The 21,686-nt window shown below is 38.8% G+C and overlaps 2 protein-coding genes across 7 annotated transcripts in view; both read left to right on the plus strand.

Annotated features, from left to right (window-relative positions):
- opn4xa (opsin 4xa) overlaps positions 1–10,753 on the plus strand; it is a 54,399-nt gene extending 43,646 nt beyond the window's left edge. For all 6 annotated transcript variants that reach the window (XM_077243822.1, XM_077243820.1, XM_077243824.1 and 3 more), the window contains 4 exons: positions 5,062–5,169; positions 5,549–5,723; positions 6,705–6,866; positions 8,420–10,753. In XM_077243822.1, the coding sequence (XP_077099937.1) occupies positions 5,062–5,169; positions 5,549–5,723; positions 6,705–6,866; positions 8,420–8,740 (766 nt within the window). In that variant the 3' untranslated portion in view covers positions 8,741–10,753. The remainder of the gene's footprint in view (positions 1–5,061; positions 5,170–5,548; positions 5,724–6,704; positions 6,867–8,419) is intronic.
- A 3,372-nt stretch (positions 10,754–14,125) lies between these two features.
- Positions 14,126–21,686, plus strand: part of pdlim5b (PDZ and LIM domain 5b) — a 110,955-nt gene continuing 103,394 nt past the window's right edge. The window contains 1 exon segment of the mRNA XM_077243805.1: positions 14,126–14,260. The gene's annotated coding sequence lies outside the window, so the exon portion shown is untranslated.

Genomic DNA, 21,686 nt, shown 5'->3' on the forward strand with positions numbered 1-21,686 from the left:
TTTTACCCAAAGTTGAAAATTTTTCAACTCTCGGCGACCAGTAAAAAACGCGGGGCGCTCAGCTCTTGAGCGTTAAATACACGTTCAGCGCCTCGTGGCGTTTAAAAAACGCGGCGCTCCCATTGAAAACAATTGGAATTTTACGCCAGCTGCGTGAAAAAACGCTTTGGTGGACACACGGCCTAACACAGATTTAGACAGATTTGTGAACAATATTTGAGAGAAATAGGCCTTTAGTGCACATAGAAAAAGTCTTAGATCTTTAGTTCCGCTCATGAAAAATGGGGGCAACAACAAAAGTGTTGTGTTTATAATTTTGTTCAGGATATGTGTGTTTATGTTGCATGAGTAAATATATCTGTACTGCAATTTATTACACATTCAGTACCTATATCTGATCACACATGCATCTATATATTATGACGTGTATTACTGAATATACAATTACATAAATATTGTCACATATTTTTCAATATATGAAAAGCGGCAATTCCTTATGTATTATTCAATATATTGTAATATATTAACACAATATATTATTCTGTATATTTTCAAATGTACTGTTAAACATTGATCAATCATATATAGGGAAATATATTTCCTTTTCATAAGGGAATACACTACAAAACTGATTTTCTTCCTCAATCTTGTTTTCCAGTACAAATATCTAAACATTCGTAAATCAAGATACATTTGACTTGGGGCCAGATTTACTAAACAGCAATCCCATAAAAGCGCCGATGGGAGTGGAAAGTTCTGCGAGAATCAACATGGACCAATGCAACATTTTTCTAAATGTTATAAACATTTGGTAACAAACTAGTATACATTACTTCAATTAGCTCATTGTTTCTGCCTTTAATTATTACATTGTTTAAATGAATACATTTCTAGCTAACTGTGATTTCTTTTATAGCCTACGTACATTTCTGAAATACATTAGACAGTTTCCTCTGATAATAGATCACTCTAAATTGTAATGTGGACTCGTGTATTTTCTGTAAAGCTGCTTTGAAATAATGTGTATTGTGAAATAAATGTGATATACAAATAAATGTGAATTCAATTGAAAATCAAAGAACACAAATGCAGCCGGATCATTTCCATAATGATCGACGTGATCTACCTGTCACGGAGTGGGTAAAACAGGAAGCGAGGATTCATGTGCGTGAAAGGAATTTATTAAATAAATAAAACAAACTTACAAACAAAACAACCCCGTGGGGGGAAAACAGGAGAGAACTCAGGCAGGCATCAAGAAGAACACGAGGGAACATAGACAACGAACCAGCACAGGACTGCAAACACAGGGAGACTAAATAGGGAACAAACAAATGAAGGTAACGAGGCAGGCAGGTGAGGGACATTAAACAATAACGAGATAACAAGATGGGCGGGGTTTGACAATCGACAGGAGAGCACATGGCACAAGGAAATAACATTACAGCCATGTGCTCACAACAGACCAGACCAACACAAACACATGACAAACCGGGAGTGTCACAGCTCTGTCACTAAACCAAGGGAAAACCCAGACAAGGGTGACAGAACTGTGACACTACCCCCCCTCAAAGGGACGCCACCTGGCGTTCCCAAGGAGGGACACCAAAAACAAGACAGGAACATCAAACGTGCAAGACCAAACAGCAGACAAGACAAGCAGATCAGAACACATACACAGAGAGGGGAGGGAGGGAGGGGAGCCAGGGAGGGAAGGGCGGGTCCGGACTCCAGGCTGAAGACCAGGGTGGCTCAGACAGTCCATCGGGTGGCTAGGGCGGATCTGGCTATGCAGGTGACCAGGGCGGAGCAGGCGGCCATGGCGGAGATGCCCCTTCGGGTGGCCAAGGTGGAGACGACCCTTCGGGCGGCCATGGCAGAGAGTACCAGGGCGGAGCAGGGTGTGCAGGCGACCGAGACGGGGCAGGCCCTTCGGGCCGCCATGGCGGTGACGACCAGGGCGGAGACAACCCTTTGGGCGGCCATAGCGCAGGAACAGACACCGGCGCAGGAACAGAAACAGACACCGGCTCAGGAACAGAAACAGACACAGGCTCGGCGGCGGCCATCTTGTCCGGAGACACTGGCTCGGCGGACGTGACGTTAACGGTCTCTGGATCGGCAGACGTGACGTGAACGGTCTCTGGATCAGCAGACGTGACGTGAACGGTCTCTGGATCGGCAGACGTGACCTGAACGGTCTCTGGATCGGCAGACGTGACCTGAACGGTCTCTGGATCGGCAGACGTGACCTGAACGGTCTCTGGATCGGCAGACTTGACCTGAACGGTCTCTGGATTGGCAGACGTGACCTGAACGGTCTCTGGATTGGCAGACGTGACCTGAATGGTCTCTGGATCGGCAGACGGCATCGGCAAGGCAAGGAACCTGGGTGGCGCCGGCAGGGCAAGAAGCTTGGGCGGCGCCGGCAGGGCAAGGAACCTGGGCGGCGCCGGCAGGGCAAGAAGCTTGGGCGGTGCGGGCAGAGCAAGAAGCTTGGGCGGTGCCGGCAGAGCAAGGAACCTGGGCGGCACCGGCAGGGCAAGGAGTTGGGGAGGTGCCGGCAGGGCGAGATGCTTGGGGATGGCTTCCAAACCCTGTGGGCTCGTAGACACCCCTCTCCTCCTCCTCCTCCGTTTGCTAGGTCTCGACTGCGCTGCAGCCTCTCTGATCCCCACTGGCGGTGCAATAGGGCGAGTGGGCATCTCTGGGACAATCGAAGTCAGGTCCTCCGGGGCTACTGCAGGCTGCTCGGAAAGCATGCTGCTCGGGAATGGCCTCATGGACGACAGCGGGCTGCTCAGGGACGGCCTCCGGGACGACAGCGGGCTGCTCAGGGACGGCCTCCGGGACGACAGCAGACTGCTCAGGGACGGCCTCCGGGACAAGGCAGGCTGCTCGGGAACGGCCTCCGAGACGACAGCGGCCTGCTCAGGGACGGCCTCCGGGACGACAGCGGACTGCTCAGGGACGGCCTCCGGAACAACAGCAGGCTGCTCGGGGACGGCCTCCAGGACTTGAGGGACAGTTGGCTCCTGCTTCCTCCTCCTCTGCCGTGTCTGTCGGCGAGGTGGTGGCGCCAAGCTTTCCGCCTCTGGAACCGCTGCAGGTTTTCCGAGGTCCACTGGGACCACTGTAGTTTGCCTCACTGGAGGGTTCTCTCGTCGTTCCAGAAAGTCAACGAACCTCCAAAACGTCAAGCGCTCCAGCCCTGTCATTGTCCACACATCAACGGGTTCCTCAAGGGCGTAATTAAACAGGTCCTTAAGGGCCATCTCACCCAGCCCCAGCCCCTCTGCAGCGGAGCTGAATTCCAGGGCAAAGTCTCTAGCATTCGTCCCCTCTTGTCGAAGGAAACTCAAGGCGGTGAACCTAATAATGCGTTCATAACGCGGGCAGGAAATAGGAGAGACTGTTGGCTGGTGTGAATCCTTCCGCTGAATCCTCATTAGGGCTGGTTCGTTCTGTCACGGAGTGGGTAAAACAGGAAGCGAGGATTCATGTGCGTGAAAGGAATTTATTAAATAAATAAAACAAACTTACAAACAAAACAACCCCGTGGGGGGAAAACAGGAGAGAACTCAGGCAGGCATCAAGAAGAACACGAGGGAACATAGACAACGAACCAGCACAGGACTGCAAACACAGGGAGACTAAATAGGGAACAAACAAATGAAGGTAACGAGGCAGGCAGGTGAGGGACATTAAACAATAACGAGATAACAAGATGGGCGGGGTTTGACAATCGACAGGAGAGCACATGGCACAAGGAAATAACATTACAGCCATGTGCTCACAACAGACCAGACCAACACAAACACATGACAAACCGGGAGTGTCACAGCTCTGTCACTAAACCAAGGGAAAACCCAGACAAGGGTGACAGAACTGTGACACTACCAAGAACAGCGCAAAGTAGCGTCTGGTTTAAGACATGCATTTTTGGGGCGTTAAATAATGGTGCAAACACCAGTAAATTGACGAGCAAAAACTTTAGTAAATCACCTTGCGTGATTCATTTAAAAACTCTCCTCCAATAAATTTTGCGTCTGAGAGGAAAACTCCTACAAATGCATATGCAATAATCTCAGCAGCAAAAATAACCCAGTCCATGCCTTTACAGCGTTCATTTTTCACTGTCTTTAGCAAATCCTGACCGTAGCCAAAAGAGGGATTGCACCGGCGCTAGCTGCTAGTAAATCTGGCCCTTGATATATTAACTCTTGTTTTCGAAATAATAAAGTTGATCAAAATTTTGTGAGTTGCTTAAAACAAGGAAAAGTCAATGGGGTAATAAAAATAATATAGATACACAAAAATAGTGAGCAAATATTTTTTATCAGTCTATCTAAACATTCTTAAATTAAGATACTGTACATGTTTTCTTGAGATATTAAGTCTGAAAAAATATAAAAAGAACGGAATTTATGCCAAAACCATGAATCATAAACGCACTCACTTTTGATAATTTATTTTTTCATTAAAAAAAATCTTCTCAAATCAATGTATCATTTTTGAATAAAGATACGTTTACTTGAGAAGCGAAAAGACTATTAAGTCTTGTCTTGTTTTCTGGAATTTTATTATCAAAAATTTAGTGAGTTATTCTTCAAACAAACAAACAAACAAACAAATCTGTCAATGTGGTCAGAAAAATAAACCGCGTTTAAAAAGAAAACAAGATTATTTTTCTGACCCCTTGTTTTAAGCATAACTCACTTAACTTTGATACAATTTTAATGTCTTGATTCAAATATTTGTTTAGATATTTGTAACTGAAAAGCTGACTGTTTGTACTGTATTTTATTTTTTATTCTAAACTGTTTTAATTATTCTTATTTCTTTTGATTATTGTAATTTCTTCTATGTAAAGCACTTTGAATTACCATTGTGTATGAACTGTGCTATATAAATAATCTTGCCTTGCCTTGAAAACGAGGCAAAAGACAATACATTTTTGAAGTGCAAAGCTGACATCACAAATTCTGACATCAGTGAGATCAATTTCAATGCCATTGTAATGTGCTATTTAACGTGCTTTGTTTGTTTTTCATGTTCCAGGTACAGCCACATTCTTTCTCCGTATTCTAAGGCCGTTCCCGCAGTGATTGCCAAAGCATCAGCCATTTACAATCCTTTCATCTATGCCATCATACGCTCCAAATACAGGTTCGTTCAAGTGCAAACACCTCAGTAAACCACACAATGTTGTGCAAAAACATATAACTGTTATGTAACGTGTTGTGGAAACAGCACGAACAAGAACATTTATAATGATATTTAATGAACAAACTCAGCATCAGAAACTAACACAACTTGACATTAACGAGAACGGACAAAGACTGAGGGAGAACACAGGGTCTAAATACACAGAGCAAACAAAAGGAACTTAATTAGATAATTAACAGGACACCGGTGAATGAGATGACTAATTAAACAGACTGGGGAAAACTGGGTCACAGGACTAAACCAAAAACATGATGAAACATAGGAGACAGACCATACATGTAACAATAACGCAGTGTGTATATGTGACCCTGATTTACAGAGACACGCTGGCTGAGAAAGTGCCGTGTCTGCATTTTCTAGCCCAGTCGTCACGTAAAGATTGCATTTCGGTGTCGAACAGCGAATCGTCCTTCAAAGAGCCCATGCTCAGCCGACAGTCATCAGGGTCAAAGGCCAAGTTCCAGCGGATCTCCTCCATGTCCACTTCAGACACGGTTAGTGCTTTACACTGCGAACAATGCTTTTCCCACTTAGTATTTTTGTCTTGTTTCCAGTCTAAATATTTAGAAAAAATGTAAAGGGGTGGTATAATGCAAGATGTAAAATAAGCCTCTGATGTCCCCAGAGTGTGTATGTGAAGTTTCAGCTCAAAATACCCCACAGATATTTTTATATAGCATGTTAAAATTGTTAATTTTTGAGCGTGAGCAAAAACGCACCGTTTTTGTGTCTGTCCCTTTAAATGCAAATGAGCTGCTGCTCCCGGCACAGGGGGCGGAGCTACAACAGCTTGCACTCATACAGACATGCAAAAAAAAAATCCAAAAACTTTGTACAGACATGCACTAAAAATTTCAAAAACTTTTAGCCTTTTATTTTCAAACCGGAGTCAGATGGAGAGACCTAAGAAGTGACAACATTTCTGAATGGTTAGTTGATGAATTTATGTAGCTTATGTGTAGTTATCTTCTAATGTTGTTGCTTAAAAAAAGCTAAATTATCTACCAATGATGTAAGAAAAATAATCTTAATTCAAACAGAAACAAGATTATTTTTATTACCCCGTTTGTAGATAATTTTGCTTGTTTTAAGCAACAGCTCACTTATTTTTTAATTATTTCCCCATAACAGACATAATATCTTATGGCATTTTACTCATCTATAGTAAATGCATCTTGATTTAGGAATTTTTAGATATTGGGACTGGAATACAAGACAAAAATAATAAGAAACAAAAGCATATGCAGTGTAAGAAGAGATTTATGCTTAATCTTCTAGTTAAGATGCATCCACATTGCCATCATGCAATATTATTAATGCACAAGTAATGCTAAAATCTGCTTATTTATGCATGTTTTGACATTTAGTTTCTTAATTGACACCTTTTCTTCTAGGTCTGAGGTTACAACATTAAAAGCTTGATTTTCACCATAGGGGGCCTTTAAATGTGTCTATATATCATGTATGTGCTCTAGGTCTGGAGTGATGTAGAATTAGATCCTGTGGAGCAAAGGAGTCAGATCCTCAGAAGCTCACAATCAGCAAATCTGCTGAGAGATGAAGGAAGGAAACCACAAACGAAACATGACAAGACGAAGAACAAGAGTCGAGGAGAGGAAGAGCGCAGAGAAGAGAAGGTACGGCGTGTGCTTAACAAGAGTGACTAGTAAACAATAGAGATGCACTGAAAGCCGAGAACCGATATATAAGCCGATAAATCTAAATCCAATTTTTGTTATCATTTTTGAGAGCCTGATTACAAAAACAAAAGTCTCACCATTAAAAGCCACGTCCCAAACACACAATTATAATGTTCTCTTATGTAGCCGATATGACAGACTTGTTGCACTGAACTGTATTTTCTCTTTTTGAAGTGATTCCAATCATATTTCAAGCAATTCAAAACCATCATGTTGAACAGTGCACATCTGAAATTTCTGAGCTAAAGGAAATAATCAATTATTTATCGGCTTTAATAAATCGGACAATTTTTTTTATCGGGCCAATAATGATAACATTAAAAACTAACATATATCAGCTGATACCGATATGGTGGCCGATATATTGTGCATCCAGAAAATTTCCCTATTTTTACTGTATTTTTGATCAAATAAATGCAGCCTTTGTGAGCAAAAGAGACTTCTTTAATTTTATTCCAAACTTTTGACCACAAGTGTAAGTAGCTTGAAGCCACAAAAACTGAACCTAAACAGAAAACAGTTTCTACTACTTTGGTCTATTTGCCTATAAATAGCCTTGCCAAGTTACAGTTTCCCCTGTTACTCCTTATCTGATATGAACAGCAATCATTATGACTAATATCAGCGTTGACAAACGTTTAAAACGCTATTTTATAACAATTGATTTCAACAAGTTGAAACAACAATGGCATAAGATACATGACATTTTTATTATTAGGTGAGTTTTTGATGATCATCAAATCTGTGCAGAATAGCATTATTACTAACTTTATTTGCAAAACAATTTTCCTCCGCCAGTATCTTGTAGTTTTATGCTTCAGTCGTTATACTCTGTATATATATTTTTTCGATTTTTAGAGTATGTTTTACTTTAAAATTAAATGTTTAATTCAATGTGTTACTTGCTGTTTCTTTGTAAATAATTCTGCAATTTCTGAGTGAAATTTTTAAGTAGGTGTAGCTTTAACCCTCATCCTTTTCCTTCCTTCGGGTCATTTTGAATGCACACTGAAGAGAAATGACTTTAGGACCCAGCGGAACAGCTCATTTGCTCCATATAGAGCTATAAGGTCATCTATGTCATATTTTTTTCCCCACAAGAGGTCGGCAAAGACACCCAATGTAAGATATTTTGAGCTGTGTTATGCATGAAATTGTGAGTTATTTTGAATTTAAGTTGAAAGAATGTGAAGAATGTGCTTAAATTACTATTTATTTATTATTTATTGATGAAATCTAGCCATTAAAAGGTAAATAAATAGAAATCTCCACAAAAAAATTGCATTAAAAAATAGAAAAAATATTGCAAAAAAAAAAAAAAAACCTTTCTAGACAAAAATAAAATAAAACATTAAGTATAATTTTAGGGCTTCCAGTTATTTTGGCCAGCGAGGGAAAGATGTTTTACACAGTGCAAGGGAAGGATGAGCGTTAAACCTTCAACGATAAAAGCATCAAATGCATAAATGTACATGTTTTGTCGATCACAGCCTGCAGTCACAGAGAGCGGCTCTTTGATGGATTACAGCCTTGACCTGGCGTCCGAATCCATCAACATGGCCACTGTCCCGCTTCTCATGGCCAAACACACTCCAGGAGGAGAACAAGAGAAAGAAGAGGAGTGCAATACCGTGAGCCCCCAGACAAACGGTCTGGCTTTTTACGAAGACACAGAGGAGCCACAAATCATTACCGGCCCCGAATCAGAGGAGCAAATGTCTCCGAGCAGAGAAGACAGATTAATCCTGGACCTCAAAAGCCTGAACTGCTCCAGCGAGCTTCTGGAGTCTGTGGAGAAGTTCCTCTCCTGAGGCCTGAAGATGCTCTTCTTTACGTTTGTGTTTCACCGAAGACCAGTCAGGACACTTGAGAACCACAGTCTTCCGCTGAAAGATTCACATCAGCCTTTGTGTTGGCAAAGCAGTCGGGCCGAATTAGTTTGCGTGCAGATAATCAGCTTCAACTTCACGACACACAGCCACAGCATGGACTGTAGAAGAATAACTGTGTTTGCAATGTTCATTACCAAACCTTCTTGCCCTTCAACGAAGAGTGAAAAGAGTCACAATAAGACCAAAAAACAGTCAGACTTCATTTCATTAAAGCAGTTTCAGGTTCAATACAAGTTGAGCTCTATTGACGCATTTGTGACTGTCGATTACTGTAGAAAATCATTGCGATTGCAAGTTATTGCAAAGCACTTAAAATGCCTGTCTACTCGTCATGCTTCACCAAAGTATTTCCTGAGTTACTGTAAAATCTCTTTCTCACATCTTTGCAAAATGTTCCCATGTTTTGGACATTTTTTGGTCATGACACTGAAGCTGTATAATTAATTTACACCGACAATGTTCATAATGTAAGTGATTCCACCATGCAAATATGTAAAATGTCAAGTCGAGTCACATTTAATTTATATAGCACTTTATGCAACAGGTTGTTTCAAAGCAGCTTCACAGAAATAAAGAAATAAATCAAAATTAATTTACTATTTAAATTATGTGAAATGACTTCAATTTCAGTTGTAAAGCAACCGCAGAAGACAATAGTGTCATTATTCAGTTCAATGCAGATTCAATAATGATGTCATTGTTGCGGTTCATCAATTACGAAACAAATTCTCAATTTAGTTCAATGTTAATTCAGTTTTCTTGTGGAAATGCTTTTGAAATAGTCTGTATTTTAATGTTCAATGTCTGGCCCCATGTATTGCTCTTGTAAGTGCTTTACTGTAACCACAAATTTAATCTTTGAGTCAAGATTATTTTCGGTGCTAATGGTAGAGATGCACCGATATGAACATTTTGACCGATACCGATAATTCTTTATCGATATATTGGCCGATAAATCTAAATCCAAATTTATTTTTTTTGAGAGCCTGATCACAAAAACAATGGTCTCACCATTAAAAGCCATGTCCCAAACACACAATTATGATATTCTCATTTTAATTTTATGTAGCCGATATGACAGACTGGCGCTGCACATGTTGCACTGAACTGTATTTTCCATCTTTCCAATCATATTTCAAGCAATTAAAAACCAACATTGTGAACATCTGAAGTGTCTCAGCTGAAGGACATAATCTTTGATGATTTATTGGCTTTAAAATGTCGGCCAAATTTTCTTATCAGACCGATAACAATAACATTAAAAATGACCATATATCGGCCGATATATCGTGCATCCCTAGTTAATGGACATTATGGCACGAATTGATTTGATAGAGCTTAACTTCTATTGAAGCGTAAAGATTTCTTCAAGTTCATCCCAGTAATGTAAATACAGTCAGATATGAGCAACCAGCTGAAGCACCTCTCCATCTCTCTATTGTTTTCTATCTTTACATTGTACACTTCTCCTGGCTGTATGTTCTCCCAGTCGTCACATAATGAAACATTCCTAGGTTACTTGCACCTAAACCTGTGGCACCTGTAGTTGTGTGTCCTTGAATCCTATTTTTTAGTAAGATATGCTAGATCATTTGAGTGGTCTGTGAGAAAAGATACATGTACTTGTAAGATATGTGAATATAACAAGAAAGAGTGGCCTAAATCTTCATCACGATCCAAATTCACGTTTACATTTATGCAATATAATGCTCATATATTATGTTTGTTGAACTCCTGATTTGTGCCAATCAAATGTTATCCAATGAGAATACACAGGGAACAGGCCAAGTGTTGTGTATATTCCCTAATGTTCTATGTTATCATTATTATTGATATTAATTGTGCGGTTGAAAATGCAACTGAGCTTTATTGATCCCTGTACAGTGTAACATTACATTGTACTGACTGAGATTAAATGAATAGTGAGCAAAATCCCCCATGATTGCTTTACGGCTGCTACTAACCAGCTTAATTTCCAGGATTATTCCTCATTCATCGGGATCTTGAAGCATTTGTTTCCTCAAGCATTAAATTAAAAAAAAAAGTCAAACATTTATATAAACTTATGCTTAGAAAAACGCTCGTCTATGGGTGTCGTATAGACGTATGAAGGCTCGTTTAATCTCCAGGCATTTTGGGATCAGAAATATGAAATGTTAGGGAAAATAAAATGACACTAAATCGGCTAAATCTGGCAAGTTGTAATAAGTAAATCATAGAATAACTCATACAACATTTAAGAACGAGTCATTGAATAATTGACTCAACCAATTTCTTTGAAACAGTGAATCATTCAATAATGAAACAACGCTGTGTGTTTCTGGGAGACGCAACTTTTCTGCTTTGAACTATTTTCGTTGGCCAAATAGAGCAAAAACAGTCAAAATTGACTATGTTGTATCTTAAAATTGTTAATTCATTTAATCAACTTATTGTTTATTAAACTGTTATCTATGAATTTCACATTTTGCAATCGTGCTTACACAGGTGAAACTTGAAAAATTAGAATATTGTGCAAAAGTTATAATTTTGATGATTATGGCTTACAGCTTATGAAAAACCCAAATTAGAATATTACATGAAATCAATAAAAAATACAGAAATGTCGGCCCTCTGAAAAGTAAAATCATGCATATGTATGTAGTTATATATAGGCTACTGAATGTATTAGTTTCACCTTTTAATTTGAATTACTGAAATACATGAACTTTTGCACAATATTCTAATTTTTCAAGTTTTACCTGTATTTGAGAAAATAGCACTTGCTCGTGTCATATTGCTCAACTTTATTGTGTTGTTATGTTAAGAACTCAATCAAGGGCAAATTATTTTTGAAGACAAATCAAACCTGACAGAAGCTAAACCAAGCTTATTTACAAAATACCCAATAATAATAATGATGGATGATCCGAGGCCAGTTGCTGCATTTTCACAATGTCTTGCTATCATTAGTTGTGAAAACTGAAAACCATAAACAAATCACTCTGAACATTGTTTTCCTGCAAAAGTGTTTCACTGCAAAAATAACATTTCTTACTCAGTATTTTGTCTGGTTTTCCTGTAGCCTACAGTATATCTAAACATTCTTAAAACAAGATAAATGACTTAAGATATTATTAGGACTTGTTTTCTGAATAAATCGTCAAAATGAAGTGAGTTTATGCCTAAAACAGAGGAAAAAAAGGTCTGCCAGGGGGGGGGCTTTTATTTCTTAAAAATAGACATTTTTTTGATACAGTTTCTCAAAAAACAAGATTTATTATCATAAGTCATTTTCTTCTTAGCCTATCTTGATGTAAGAATTTAGGCTATATATAATTTATAATATTTAACAAGACTAACATACTAAGCAATTTTTGGAGTGACTGCCATTTTAATGGTAGTATACCATGATATATTTTTGTTTACATAGGCTACTATGGCTTTCTTGGCAGATTTTAACATTATATATGAATGAAACCCTGCTAGTGTCGCATGAAGCTAACAGTTATACACTAGTCATAAAAAATAAAATATATGAGGTAAGTGACATTGTATAGGCTGCTTAAATTATTTAACCAAACATTTATGTATTTATATTAGCCTATATTTGACTTTATTTTTAATAGTATTTTCCCTGTGCGTCCAAAAACGGTTATTCTTTAACGATACGTTTTATCATTTGAGACGTAGAAGCGATGTCAACCTCAGTCAGTTTCATCAATAAATCTCGATCAAAAAGAACAACATAATTGATTAAACGTCAGCCTTAATTTACCCTTTCTTTGTCCAACCATTTTCCCACATTTGATCACAGTTAGTTGCACAAATAGAGGTTTACGCAACATGTTATAAATCCGATGGATCTGAGGCGAAAATGATCTCATGAATATTAAGTAAGTAACCGACAATCGGGCAGTAGCTCTCCCTGATTGGCTGAAACTAAAACGCTGGTCTTCTTGAATCATGAATATTCATTTTCTGGCGCTATTGCAAATCTGAAGGAAAAATGTTCACCTCCCTTGAGAAATTTTTGTAAGAGCAGTGTTGTTTGTAGGAATGTTTTAGGCAGTAGATGGCAGTGTTCGACCACACTATTGTGAGTGAAGTCAAGTCATTATGAAACATGGAAAACCGATCTCATCTGATCACTAAGACAGTTTATCACACACAATAGTGATTAATGTCTAATGCTTTGTTCTGAAACAAGTTAATTATTGTTGCCATCAACTAGGAGGGATTTACCGGTACTCCTGGCATTTACATTAACTCTTTGTTCTTAAAATAAATCACATCAGACATTATTACTAAATTATAGTTTTTCCTCTCACATTTCTGTCATTATGGCATTTCACCATTCTTTTACATTACTTTGCATTTCTATGTTTTCGGTCTCAAGTGAATGAAGGGCTGTTTAACCATGTTAGATACATTTATCCCAACTCATGAACAATCTCAAAGTTTTAAGTATTGAAAATGCTCCTGGCCTCCAACCAAATGTATTTTTTACTTATAGGTAATGTGTGGTCGACCAACCACCAGTATTTTTGCACATAAAATAATTAATTTTTCCTTGTGCCTATAATCATAATATACATGACAAGATTCAAATGACCACTAAACTGCATTTCTTGAGCTGCATGTATATAAAAGGAGAAAGGAAAGTGTAGAATATAGGCTACATATAATTGTGTATAATTGACAAATAAGGTAAGATACATAATGAGGATAAAGTTAAACAAAGAAAAAGAAAATGGAGATACTAATAATAAAATCATAACTATATATCTATTCCCCATACGTGCTGTCAGTGTCTTTTTTATTGATTTTTTTTTTATTGATTTTAAAGAATTACAACTTAAGTCAGAGGGGTACTTTGAGTAAACAAACAATCAAACAAAAAAAGAAAAAATATAAAGAAACAGTGACAAACTTAAAAGTTAAACAAAAACCTGAAATGTTTACAGACTGAAACTTTGCAGCTTTCTTATTCTTCAAACCCAATATTGTGTTTAGGTATTGTTGAAATTCTGATCTTGAAATGAAAAACAAAGGTTTATTTCCTCCAAATTTACCGTCATGAATACTAAATTTAGCTAAAAGAAGAAGCAGATTAATTAAGTAGCCTAATATTCCTTATGATAAGATTTGTCATAATGAAAAAAACAAATGACACATTTTTAAAGCAAAAACAAACTGAATGAGAACAACTCCAAAATTGATTATATAATGTTTCATCATGTAGACCACGAAATGTATAAAATGTATAAATGTGCTTTCAGTCTGTCGGCCTGTCAATCATCGCGCCGGTGACGTCAGAGCGTCAGAGCGTCATAATTTCCTCCAGTGTGTGTTAAAGGGGCGGAAGTTAGTGAGACACTTTCTGGAGTTTCTAATCTCGTTTTCTTTCTCTTCCTCACACACAGTTTGACTCCACATCGGCTTCACAGCACATCACAGGTGAGTGACATGAACTCGCGTGTCATTGCGCTTTAAACACGCGTTTTCGGGACTTTAGGTCAACGCAGCGCGAGATGACTCGCGAATGAAGTTTACAATGTAACGAGTCGCGTGGGAAAACCCCCTTAATCCGATCCTTTTTTAAAGGTGTTATTAGTTTCAAATATTATGAAGAGGATTTATGTTGTTAATATATTAATAACCATAAAACAATATGCATGTATTCAGGTAATGTTTACCCGTGGTTGACCGTTATTTATTTATTTTTTGGCGCCGTGTCAGATTTAAAAAGTAAAGCGGTTTGTGATTGACTCAACGAGGAAGTGGTTTTGTTCTCATAAAGGTGTGTCACTATAACTCTAAATAAGGTGATTTACCGTTATATCAGTACTGGATGTACTTTATAAGTTATACATATTGTGTGTAGAGATTTGATTACAATATCTGTCATTGTATGGGGAGTCATAATTCTGTCATGTTGTAGCCTACTTGAGAGTAGCTGTTTTAAATCAGAAACAAAACAGGGAAAAGTTAATACGTAACGTGAAAAGAGTGTAAAATGTGTGACCTTGTTTATTTATGCTTTACTTTAGCAGTTAAAGTCCTCATGATGTGAGTTTGAGGTCATTTTGATGTAGTTATGCTCCAAACTGAGGTTATATGTGGAATAACAGACATTTGAGGCATGAGAATGACATTCATTGAGTCGATAATAATAATGTTAGCTAGTTTAAATGCACTTATTAACAGTAATGTTATGTATTTTTGGTGCTTCCAGGTGACTAACCATTCAGTGACCTTAAGCAGTTTGTGTTAAAAGTGAGTTGCTTGCACATACTATGTATTTTTATGTAATTGTCCCCAGAAGTGAGAAAAATATGATTAAATCTACTTTAGGGACTTCTGGGGCAGTGCTCGATCAGAAATAGGATCTTTCCCAGAATGTAGATGCAATAGCAACACCCTGCCAGTGTCAACCCCCCCAAACTGCCCATAATGCAATAGTCAGGATTGTGACGTGATCCAGCACGCCTGAACTGAACCCGGGCCGGGTGCGGCTCAGTGTCTCCGGTCTGTAGGCTCATGGACTTTCAGCATTGGGATTCTTTAATAATAAGTTGGTTATAGTCTGGTAAAACACTAGGATGTTTTGTCCAGGTGCATTCCCGTTACATAAGAGAACCATTGAAACTCGCCATAAAGGATAGTCATTAGTTGGTCAGCGTCTCAAAAGCACACCTGTGCTTTACAGGGAAGCTTCGAATGCTTTCGCATGTGACTAACCAAATGGAGAATGTTTGGTCGTTTGTTTCTAGGTTCAGAACTCAGTGGCTACACATTAAACTGTCAACTGGTGCACTGAAAGTCCAGCCATGTTAAAGCCTGTTTCTTTATGTGTTGCTGTAATAAATTCCAAAATTACCACCTATGAATCGGTAGCTCAACCCTGTCTACACATGCAGTGATTTAACGGCTGTCATTTGCGTGTTATTTTAGTGCTTGGATGGATGTAGAATTAGGTAATTCCTCAGTTAAAAGGAACTTTCCATAAACTAGAAAGTTCTGCTGTTTTTGGCCAATATGATGTTTGGCTTTGATCTTAAGCTAATACCGGTATTCACTCTTAAAAATAAATGTTCTTTATTGGCATCTATGAAGAACCTTTAACGTCATCAATATAACCTTTTTCAAGGTTTTTACTTTTAAGAGAACTTTTCACTTAAAGGTTATTTTGGGGAACCTAGTGGTTCTTCTATTGCATCACTTTTTGGAACCTGTATTTTTAAGAGTGTTGGGAGTCAGAAATTTACAGTTGCTTTATTTCACTAAATAAAATGTTTTGCAATGTTTTTATTGGCTGGCTGGAGGCAGAGCCTGTGGCATCACGTCGCTTGGCGCCGGTCGCACCGTAAGAAAACCAACCGTGACTGACAGATCAGTGGAAAGCCGTGTCGGTGTTCACACTGGTTTAGTTCATATGGTGACGGACATGTTAAGCTGTCCATTTCAGAGGCATTCAGGGACATATGTGTTGTCTTAACCTTAAGTTGAGAAACCTTTTTTATTCTGTGACCTTGAAGAAAATGTTAACGTAGTTAACCCAAATATAGTTTGGGATTTTTTTGCAAAAATAAATTGTAAACACCTGATATAGTTTTACCATAGGTTTTTCTCCCCATGAAAATGGCCACCGAAGCTGGCATGGCATTACATACAAACAAACAAACAAACAAACCTTAGTTGTTTTGTATTTGAATGGCCATGTTTTGAGCTCAAAGGTAACCAACTGATAATATTATGGACTTAATATCCTCTTGAAACAGGAAGCTGGGGTGGGACATATCAGAAGGATTTTTAAAAACAATGTCTCATTCACGAATAATTTCGTGGATTTTTTTGTATTTGGTTGCACAGGAGAACTTCTAACAAAAAAATTTACAGAAAAGTGCGTACGCACATTAGTTTGTTCTTAACCTCATGCGAAGGTTAATGAATTCGGTGGATTCTAGATGAGTAACTTGCATAAAACACGTCCAATTATCTCCATTTAATGGCTTAACGTAGCTTTTCTTTTCTTACTCTTTCGATGATGACATATAATTAAGATTATTTTTAGATTTAATATTAAATGTAAGTCCGCAGTGTACGTGTGGTGTTTTTGCTAATTTTAAATACATTTTACTACACATTATTGCCGAATCATGATTTGTTTGTGAAAACGTTTGTATGCAGAATTTACACACACACTTCAGTTCATGTCGCAGCATAGCGAGTCCATCATTAGGCTAATTAAAGATGTTCTTCACTCTAAAGAGCATTTTATTGGACAAAAAATTATATACACACCCTGTGGACGAGTTTTGTTATTATTTATCTTTAAGTTTTTTTTGTTTGGCTGGAAGTGTAAGATTTGTAAACTTAACTTTATATCTGGTTATAGTTGGTCAGTCTTTGTCACGCATATTTGCATATGCTCTCAACATTAATAGGCATGGGCTAAAGTTTCAAAATTTGAAGAAGCAACTCTTATGTTATTCTAACTGTAAGAATCATAATGCTATTGTTGATCGCGATCAGAGAAGATGAGTAAATGTACCCGTTATAAAACCGGTGACAAACACACACAGCCCTAGTGGCTTCAGGCATGGAAAATCGATTCATTCTCTCCATTCAGGATGTTCTCAATACATGTTGTTCTTTATAACCGCACCCTTAGTGCTTTCAGAGGACCGTTGCATCAGCTTCACTGACTCATACAACAGTCACATAGATAAAGTGATGCACACTCATCTTTGAGCAACTAATGAGCTTCTCATTTCCATGCAACTCTGTTATTCAGTCATTAAACGGATGGCTGGGAATGCTAATGTCGGCATTATATGGTGCATGTTTCTGCTACATCACCTGTTCAGCATCATCATGGCTTTGTTGTAGGGATGCACAATATATATCGGCCACCATATCGCTATGGCTGATATATGTTCACTTTTAATGTTCTCGCTATCAGCCCGATAAGAAAATGTGGCCGATATATTGAAGCCGATGAATAATGGATTATTTCCTTAAGCTGAGACACTTCAGATGCGCACTGTTCAACATGATGGTTTTGAATTGCTTGAAATATGATTGGAATCACTTCAAAAAGAGAAAATACAGTTCGGTGCAACAAGTCTGTCATATCGGCTACATAAGACAACATTATAATTGTGTGTTTGGGACGTGGCTTTTAATGGTGAGACTTTTTTTTTTGTAATCAGGCTCTCAAGAATTCTATAAAAATTTGGATTTAGATTTATCGGCTAATATATCGGTTCTCAGCTTTCAAATATAAAGAATTATCGGTTATTGGTATCGGGCAAATTTAAGTCGGTGCATCATTAATTTGTTGTCATCCACACTGACTTTCATTGATCCTCATCTTCCCATATGTCCAATTTATAACAGGACATGGAAAATCCACACAGCATGATATAAATAAACAGTCCGAGCATTTGACCAATATGAATCAGATCTGTTTTGAGGATGAGGAATGTTGAAATGAAGTTGGAAAATTTTCCGTATTGCGGTTACTCTCAGTTTTAAAAGGGTTTAAGAGGTTTTAAAAGGCAGGAGAGCAGGTGGATAACATTGCTTTTAACTTCTAAAAGCGTCCCTGTTGTGTCCGTGGGACATTCCTGAGCGAGACCCCCAGAGTCTAATCCGTTCTTCTGGAATGTTTCTATTTGGCTTGTGCTGGATTTTACTAGGGTTTTTCCTCAACAACAACTGTGGCGCTCACCCGTAAGCTCTTAAAATACTTGCCTGTGCACAACAAGATTGTCCCCCTCCTGTCATGTTTATATAAATAGAGATTGCTCTTTTGTTTTATCTGTATTATGAGATAAGTTTGGACTATGAACCATCTTGTCCATGGATTTATTTAGAAACCTGGGTAACACTTTATTTTAAAGTGTCCTTGTTACATATATTACATGTACCTACCATAGCAATAACAGTAAATTATGCATAATTGTATGCTACTTACCCTCAACCAAATCCTAACCCTATAGTAAGTACATGTAGCTAATTATTATTACTCAGTACTTAAAGCAACACTATGTCGTTTTTGCGGTTTTTGCTCTCGGGGTCCCCCTACAGTTGGGAAACAGTATTGTCTTCTACTACTGTCGTAAAATCTGTCGTGGTTACACCAGGCGATACGCGTTTGCATTTGTTGACAAGGCGATACTGTCTTGAGTTCTCGCGGGCAGACCGCCAGCGTTGCGTGTGAAATGTCTTCATCCCAGGTAGATTGGCATATATTTCAGCATGTCATATGAATATAATTTCATGGCTTTTATTTTTTTCAAACGTCAAAAGATCGCGTAGCTCACATTTACAAGCCAGCATCATTATAGTAGCCTATTGTCTACAGTTTTACATAACGGATATGCTAATTCAATGTTTGTGTGGTATGTAATAGCCATATATCGTCAATATTATAATATCAAGCTACCATAGATGAATCTGCACATTTGAAAACCGATTTGCATTATAGCCTGAGGCAAAACACTTTCACCAGAAAAATAAATAAACAAACATGACTAACAGCCTGAGGACATTAGGATAGTTATCCTGAAAGATTATTTATTATAACCATCGTAAACTAGCATGTTAGTGTAGCTACCAGATTGATAATTCGCTACTCAACTAGCATTACTTGATTCATGAAGATAAATGGAGGACCAGATAGATTCCGTAACATGGCCAGGCCATGTTATTCAGCCTTTTACATTTCGCGCGATAGTCAGCTCCCTGACTTATTTATGAATGTATAAACACTTTACAGATGACTGACTGCTGCGCTTGTGACAGGGTGCATGTTATTGAAAGAACGAGCAGAGAGAGCCGGTCGCGCGCGCACTCTCTCACCGTCTTCAAACTGTCTTGCTCTCCCTCCAATAGTGATCCTCGTCCGGTCTTTTAATTTGTCACTCTCCCTTTTTCTTCTTTTAGTCTCCTCTGACAAAACCTTTGCCTTCTTCCTTTTAGTTGTTGCTTCGGTCATGACAACAACATACAGACGGGTATCAAACGCTAGTTGGGCTCTCACGTCAGAATCTGAGGAAGTGGGGGAAGTGACGTATGCCGTAAAGCAGTCGAATTTTGTAGTTTTTTTTGTGCTCGGGTTCCTACCCGAAACCCGAAGTTACATAGTGCCAGTAAAAGCGATACAGACACTGTCAGGCTATGGCAGACGTGTCATTCAACATATTGTAAGTCGATGTACCATCACAAGGGTCTTGGGAATATATAATGAAGGTTGAAAAACGACATAGTGTTACTTTAAATATATATTTACACTTTAACAATGACATTGACACCTTAAAATAATATAACCGAAACCTGTAACATTTTCCAGTTCAATCAATTGCACAAATATATCTGTGCGATTCTTCTCTATTTGTCTATTTTAGCTAAATATTGGCATTTTGTTTATATATAAAAAAAAAAAAAAATATATATATATATATATATATATATATATATATATATATATATTGTTACGAGCCTGGCTCAAAGCAAGCAACAGAGTAGGGAAAGGCCACACACACGGAATAGGAATATAGTATGTTTATTAAATTAATAGAATGTTAACAGAATAAACTTTGCTCAGCCAGTACTGAAGTTGGCTTTGAAAAAGAAATAAAAATATAAGCAATCGGAAATAAATAAACAAAACAAAATCATAAACGGTGCGGGAGAAATGCAACGGAGGCTGGTTCTCCTCCCGGTCTCATCTGAAGCATCTTTAAAGGCCCAGACCAGGAACTGATTAGCACAAACTCCAAACACCTGTGCCCAGCTCACCTGTAGGAGACAGACACAGCCAGGAGGAGGAGCCAGGCAAGGCCGTGACACCCCCCTCCTTACGACAGAGGCCTCTCAAAGAGAGACTCTGGAAAAATTACACACTTCTTTTCTTTCCCCATATAAGAATAAACATCAGATATAAACAAAAAAAATACTCAACTTTGTCTAGGGGTTATGGCTTGGCCACTCCTCCCAAGCCGGCAAAGCAGATGCAAAATGGTCACTTGAGTCCAATAGGCCCCCCACCCCTCCACTCAATCCCTCCCTCAAACCCAAGGCTCCAGCAAGTCCCGGTACCTGGAAAGCCAAATTTAAGGAGACTAGGCAGAGAAAGAGATACAAGAGAGAGACAGCCAGGACAAGACACTGACTCACTCCGGCTCACACGGGGCACGGGACAAGGCGTCAGCCATGACGTTGTCCACACCTCGAATGTGCCGGATCAGTAAGCTATACGGTTGTAAAAATAACACCCAGCGCATAAGGCGCTGACTTGGGCTCTTTAGAGAATATAAGAACGTTAATGGGTTGTGATCAGAATAAATGGTAACCGGAACAGCACCCCCACTTAAATAAACATCAAAGTGTTGTAATCCCCATATTAAAGCCAGTGTTTCTTTTTCGATGGTCGAGTAATTTAACTGGTGACGGTTAAACTTTTTTGAAAAGAAACACACTGGCCGGTCTACCCCTTGCTCATCTCCCTGCAGGAGTACGGCCCCAGCACCCACGTGGCTAGTGTCGACCTGCATCTGGAATGACTGGTCCATGCGGGGAGCCCTTAACACAGGAGCAGATGTTAACAACAACTTCACATTATCAAATGCGGCCTGACAAATCGCAGTCCAATCAAATTTAATACGGCCCTTCAAAAGGTCAGTCAATGGGGCAACAACAGTGGAAAAGTTAGCACAAAACCCACGATAATACCCAACCATTCCTAAAAAGCGTCGGAGCTCAGGTTTGGTAGCTGGAATAGGGAAATTATCGATAGCCACCACCTTAGCATGCACAGGCCTCACCTGGCCCTGCCCCACCACCTTCCCCAAATAAACAACTGTCGCCTGGGCAA

The sequence above is a fragment of the Siphateles boraxobius genome, unplaced genomic scaffold, assembly GCF_051911475.1.
Source record: "Siphateles boraxobius isolate OS27281-9 unplaced genomic scaffold, OSU_SipBor_1 25, whole genome shotgun sequence".
Lineage (NCBI taxonomy): Eukaryota > Metazoa > Chordata > Actinopteri > Cypriniformes > Leuciscidae > Siphateles > Siphateles boraxobius.